The sequence below is a fragment of the Corapipo altera genome, unplaced genomic scaffold, assembly GCF_003945725.1.
Source record: "Corapipo altera isolate COAL_440 unplaced genomic scaffold, ASM394572v1 130166, whole genome shotgun sequence".
Classification (NCBI taxonomy): Eukaryota; Metazoa; Chordata; class Aves; order Passeriformes; family Pipridae; genus Corapipo; species Corapipo altera.
Window position 1 is genome coordinate 12,683 of NW_020885363.1, and position 5,450 is coordinate 18,132.

A 5,450-nucleotide genomic window follows, 5' to 3' on the forward strand; every position below is an offset into this window, starting at 1 on the left:
TGACGACAAATCAGTGTAATATGACGACACGAGTGACCCCTACCCATCCCCGCGCGCGCCGTTACGTCACAACGGGGACCCCCCATTCCTCCCTGTATATTGGCGTCGTGACGTCACAGGCAACCCCCCAAACCTCGCGGAGGGGCTCCCGCGCTCCGCGTGACGTCACGGTACTGCCCCATGACGTCACGACGGTGACGTCACGGCCGTTACCGGTGCCCCGGCTCGTCGCGCTGCGCCTGCGTCTGGATGGTGGGCGCCATCTTCGCACCGCCACTTCCGGCGCGCTCCCAGCGACGTCACTGCCCGCCGCGCCGCGCGCCGGAAGTGGAGCGGCCCCGGGGACGACAATGGCGGCGCCGCCGCCTCAGCCTGGGCCCGGCCCTGGGCCTCCCCCCGCACCTCCCGCGGGGCCGCCCGGAGCGGGAGCGGGACCCGCAGCGGCGGCAGGAGCGGGGCCGGGACCCCCCCCCAACGGTCGGGGCCGCTCCGGGCCCCGCGCTCCCCGCGCAGGCCGCGCAGGCGCAGCAGGACTTCGAGCCCGTGCAGCGCTTCCGGGTCCTGCTGCCGCAGCTGAAGGAGAGCCTGCAGGTGGGCGGGGTTTAAATAAGGGGCGGGGCGTGGAGGGGCGCGATCTGCAGGTGGGCGGTGCCTGAGGGGGCGAGACTTGATGTGAATGGGGCGTGGTCCGATACCGAGGGGGCGTGGTTTGTGTGGGAAAGGGGCGGGGTTTGTCATTGAGAGGGGGCGTGTCCCCTGAGGGGGCGTGTCCCCTGGGGGGGGTCTCCCCAAGTTTTGGGGTCCCCCCCTCACCCCCGACCCCCTCAGAGCCTGATGAAGGTGGCGGCGCAAAACCTGATGCAGAACTGCAGCATCGACAGCGGCCAGTGAGTGACCAGTGCCTCCCAGTGCCTCCCAGTACCACCCCAGTACCGTCCCGGTACCATCCCAGTACATCCCAGTCCCCCCCAGCTCCCCCCAGTCCCTCCCAGTGCCCCCCAGTCTGACCGGTTCCCTCAGGAAGAGCGCGGACGGGGCCCTGCAGCGCTTCGACAAGAGCCTGGAGGAGTTTTATGCTCTCTGTGACCAACTGGAGCTGTGCCTGGTGAGAGACCCCCCAAAACCACCCAAAAATACCCCAAAACCACCCCAAATTACCACAAAAACAGCCCCAAACTCCCCTCCCTCGTAACTCCCCCAATTTCCCCCAACCCCCCCCAGTACCAATTTGGGGACCCCCCAATGACCCCCCCGTGTCCCCCCCCATCCCCACGAGTGCCTCTCCCAGAGCCAAACCCACCTCCCAAACCCCACATTAACGCCCCCAAACCCCCTCTGTCCCACCCTGGGGACCACCCCCAGATGACCCCCTGTGCCCCCCCAGCGCCTGGCCCAAGAGTGACTCTCCCAAAACCCCCCCAAACCTCCCCAAATCCCCCGAAACTCCCCCAGTCTCAGCTCGGGGACCCTCCCAGGGACCCCCGGGTGACCCCCCCGTGTCCCCCCCAGCGCCTGGCCCACGAGTGCCTCTCCCAGAGCTTCGACAGCGCCAAACACGCCCCCGCCCTGGTCCCGGCGGCCCCCAAGGGCGAGGGGGGGGGGTGGTCCCGGGGAGCCCCCCCTGCCCTACACCCAGTACCTGCCCCTCATCAAGGCCCAGATCGGGGGGGCCAAGGACATCCACAACGCCCTCCTCGAGGGGGCCAACAAGATCACGGGCAAGCTGCCCCCCCCGGGGGGGCCCTGAGGGACCGGGACCCCCGGGGATGCCCCAAAACATGGCTGGGGAGGGGGGGGAGGGGGTTAAAGGGGGTTTTGGGGGTGGGTTGGGCTCTGGGAGAGGCACTCGTGGGGCTGGGGCTGCGGGAGGGGCACGGGGGTTCCCCCTGGGGGTCCCCAAGGGGGTCAGGACAGGAGGGCTTTGGGGGGGTTAAGGAGGGGTTTCTGGGGTTTGGGGGTCTGGGCAGGAGTTGGGTGTTCTGCTGGGGGGCCCTGGTGTTGGTTGGGGGTCTGAAGGGGTTGGGGGGGGCTTAGGGGCCTTCAGAGGGATCTTGGACCCCCCCAGAGGGAGTTTTGGGGGGTTAAAGGCAGAAACTGAGGGGGGTCCTGGGAGGTCTGAGTCTGGGAGGGGGTTTGGGGTCTGACCCCTGTTCTGAGGGGGGGGGCTGGTTTTGGGGTTTGACTGGGGGGGTGATTTTGAAGGGTCTCCACGGGGGTCCTGGACACCCCCCAAGCCCCCCCAGGAGTCTCCAGGGGTGTCGAGGGGGTCTGAGTGTGTCCAAGGGGATCCCAATGATGGGGTGGGGGGGTGACCCTCCGGGGAGGGGATAATTGCGGGGATAAGGGGTAATTTTGGGATGGACCCCCAAGTTTTGGGGTGAAACTCTTATGTTTTGTTAAATAAATTGATTTTTTTGTGACATTGGTTCCTTTGTGTGCACAGGGGGATCCCAGAGGGTTGGGACGTGTCTGGGAGGGGGTGTCAGGGGGCGGGGGGGGTGTGTGCTCCGTGACGTCACGGGGCCCATCAGTGACGTCGTGATCCCGAGGACGTCACAAAATCGCGTTAAACGCTCCCCTTTTTTTTGGTCCCGCCGCGCCGCCGTCGCGCGAGATCTCGCGAGAGGGAGGGCGGGAAATCTCGCGAGAGGAAGGGGCCGTGAGGGGACCCGGAGGGAGCTCGGGCCCAGCCCGGGAATCGCGGCAGGAACCGCGACAGAGACCGGGAAAGGGACCGGGAGGGACACCGGGAACGGCAGCGGGTCACAGACTGACAGCCGGGAGCGGCGCACGGACAGGAACAGGCCCCGGCGGAGCCAGGCCGGGTCGCGGCCTCAGAGCGAGCGGAGCCTGAGGGTGAGAGGGGGGCGGTGGGACCACCCGGGATCCACCGGGATAACCCGGGACACCTCCGAGATAACCCCGGGGTAACCCCAGACCCACCCCGGGACCACCCGGGACCCCCCCGTGACCCCCTCAGGACCACCCCCAGCTCCCCTCAGAACACTCTCTTGACTGCTCCAGGGCCCCCCCTCAGCCCCTTTGAAGCCCCCCTAGACCTCCCGGGACCCCCAAACATGTCGGACAGCGACGACAGCAACTTCTCGGAGGACGAGAGCGAGCGGAGCAGCGAGGGGGAGGAGGGCGAGGAGGGCGAGGTGAGGCCAAAGGCTCAGGGTGTTCGGGGGTCTCCTGAGCCCCCCGAGCTCCCCCTGACTCCCCCAAACCCCCCTGACTCCCCCTGAGCCGCCCAGGCCAAGGAGCAGCGAGGGGGAGGAAGGCGAGGCAAGGCCGAAGGCTGGGGGGCTTTGGGGGTCCCCTGAGCCCCCCAAATCCCTCTCAGGCCGAGGAGCAGCGCGGGGGCAGCGGGAAGGAGGAGGAGGAGGGAGAGGAGGAGGAGGAGGAGGAGGAAGAGGAGGAGGAGTACGACGAGGAGGAGGAGGAGGAGGAAGATGACGATCGGCCCGCCAAGAAACCGCGGCACGGGGGGTTCATCCTGGACGAGGCCGGTGAGGGGGGATCTGGGGGGGCCTTGAGGGGGTTCAGGGGTGGTTTGGGGGAATCAGGAGGGATCTGGGGGGTTTGGGGGGATCTGGGGGCTCCAGGAGGGCTTGGGGCGTCTCTGCCCACCCCACTGACCCCCCTCAACCCCTCCAGATGTGGACGATGAGTACGAGGATGAAGATCAGTGGGAGGATGGAGCTGAGGACATCCTGGAGAAAGGTGAGGGGGGGGCACCCTGGGGACCCCCCTGGGACTCCTGGGAACCTTCCCCACCCTGGGGACCCCCCCGGGACCCCTCCCCACTCTGGGGACACCCCTTTCCCCTCCAAATCCCCCTTTCCCCCCCAAATCCCCCTTTCCCTCCCCCAAATCCCTTTTTCTTTCCCAAACCCCCCTTTTCCCCCCAAACTCCCCCTTTCCCAGGGGGATCCCATGCTCCCTCCAAATGCCCTTTCCCCTCAAACCCCACTTTTCCCCCCCCCAGACCCCCCCCATTTCCCTGGAGGGTCCCGTGTCCCCCCCCCATCCATCCCTCCATCTCATCCGTGCTCGCCTGGGGCTTTTTTGTTGCTTTTTTATCCCCCTTTTACCCCCCGACCCCCCCTTCCCCGACGCCCCCCATCAATTCTGACCCCCCCTCGCCCCCCCACCCCAATTTCCCCCCGTTTCCCCCCCTCACCTGGTTTTGCTGTTTATTTACTTCATTCTCCACCGTCACTTTGTCCCCGGGGCAGAGGAGATCGAAGGTAAGATCCCCCCTCACCTCTCCCTCCGTGTGTCCCCCCCACAAATACGGGGGCCCAAACACCCCCCAATGCCCCCCCAACCCCTCACGGGGGGGTCCCAATCCCGACCTTCCTCCCCCTCCTCTTCCTCAGCCTCCAACATCGACAACGTGGTGCTGGACGAGGATCGTTCTGGGGCCCGGCGGCTCCAGAACCTCTGGAGGTGACTTTGGACCCCCCCAGGACCCCCCCCAAAGTCCCCCTGACCCCCACAGCCCCATCTTTCTCTCTTTTTCTCTCTTTTTTCCTAATTTTCCCTGTTTTTTCCCCCAGGGACCAGCGGGAGGAGGAGCTGGGCGAGTATTACATGAAGAAATACGCCAAGTCCTCGGTGGGGGAGACGTGAGTGACCCCCCCAGGGACCCCTCTGGGACCCCCCCAGTTGTCGTGACAGGGAGGGGCCCCCTGACCCCCCCAGCCCCGATTTGCCTGATTTGGGGGGGTTTTCCCCTGTTTTCCAGGGTTTATGGGGGCTCGGATGAGCTGTCGGACGACATCACCCAACAGCAGCTGCTGCCCGGGGTCAAGTGAGTTTGGGGGCAGAAAGGGGGGAATTGGGGCATGAAAGGGGTTTAATTGGGGGAGAAAGGAGAGAATTGGGTCAGATCCCCTTTTAATGAGGGTTAACAGGGGTAAGAAAGGGGGGATTGGGTCATAGTAAGTATTAATTAGAGAGAAGAAGGGGAAATAGGGTCAAACTTCACATCATAATGAGCTTTCATTGCCCCCTCACAGGGACCCCAATCTCTGGACTGTCAAGTGCAAGGTGGGTGCTGAGCCCCCACCCCAAAACCCCCCTTTTTCTGCCCAAATCCCCTTTTTTCTGCCCCCAAACCCCCTTTCTGTGCCCAAACCTCCCGGTTTGTGCCCCAAACCCCCTTTCTGCCCCCACCTTAAACCCTTTTTCCCCCTAAACCCCCATTTCCCTCCCATACTCTCCCTTTCTCCCCCCAAACCCCCTCTCTGACCCCCCAGATTGGGGAGGAACGAGCCACGGCCGTCGCCCTCATGCGCAAGTTCATCGCGTACCAGTACACGGAGACCGTGAGTGCTGGGGGCACTGGGGGGGCACTGGGGCTGTACTGGGGGCACTGGGACTGTACTGGGAGCACGGGGGGGGCACTGGGGCTGTACTGGGGGCACTGGGGGGCACTGGGGCTG

The 5,450-nt window shown here is 65.6% G+C and overlaps 2 protein-coding genes across 2 annotated transcripts; both read left to right on the plus strand.

The window, feature by feature from the left end:
* The first annotated feature begins 209 nt into the window (after window positions 1-209).
* On the plus strand, window positions 210-1,827 carry LOC113940432 (mediator of RNA polymerase II transcription subunit 29-like). The gene is given in 5 exon segments (XM_027631570.1): window positions 210-591; window positions 829-887; window positions 1,021-1,105; window positions 1,510-1,593; window positions 1,595-1,827. Coding segments are annotated over 5 exon segments (723 nt in total). The 5' UTR covers window positions 210-249; the 3' UTR covers window positions 1,748-1,827.
* A 788-nt stretch (window positions 1,828-2,615) lies between these two features.
* LOC113940433 (transcription elongation factor SPT5-like) lies at window positions 2,616-5,337 on the plus strand (the record flags this gene model as incomplete). The annotated part of the gene is made up of 10 exons (XM_027631572.1): window positions 2,616-2,856; window positions 3,025-3,158; window positions 3,344-3,509; window positions 3,658-3,723; window positions 4,239-4,250; window positions 4,383-4,452; window positions 4,563-4,631; window positions 4,751-4,816; window positions 5,025-5,055; window positions 5,265-5,337. Coding segments are annotated over exons 2-10 (634 nt in total), but the record flags the coding sequence as incomplete, so codon positions are not given.
* Window positions 5,338-5,450: the final 113 nt, after the last annotated feature.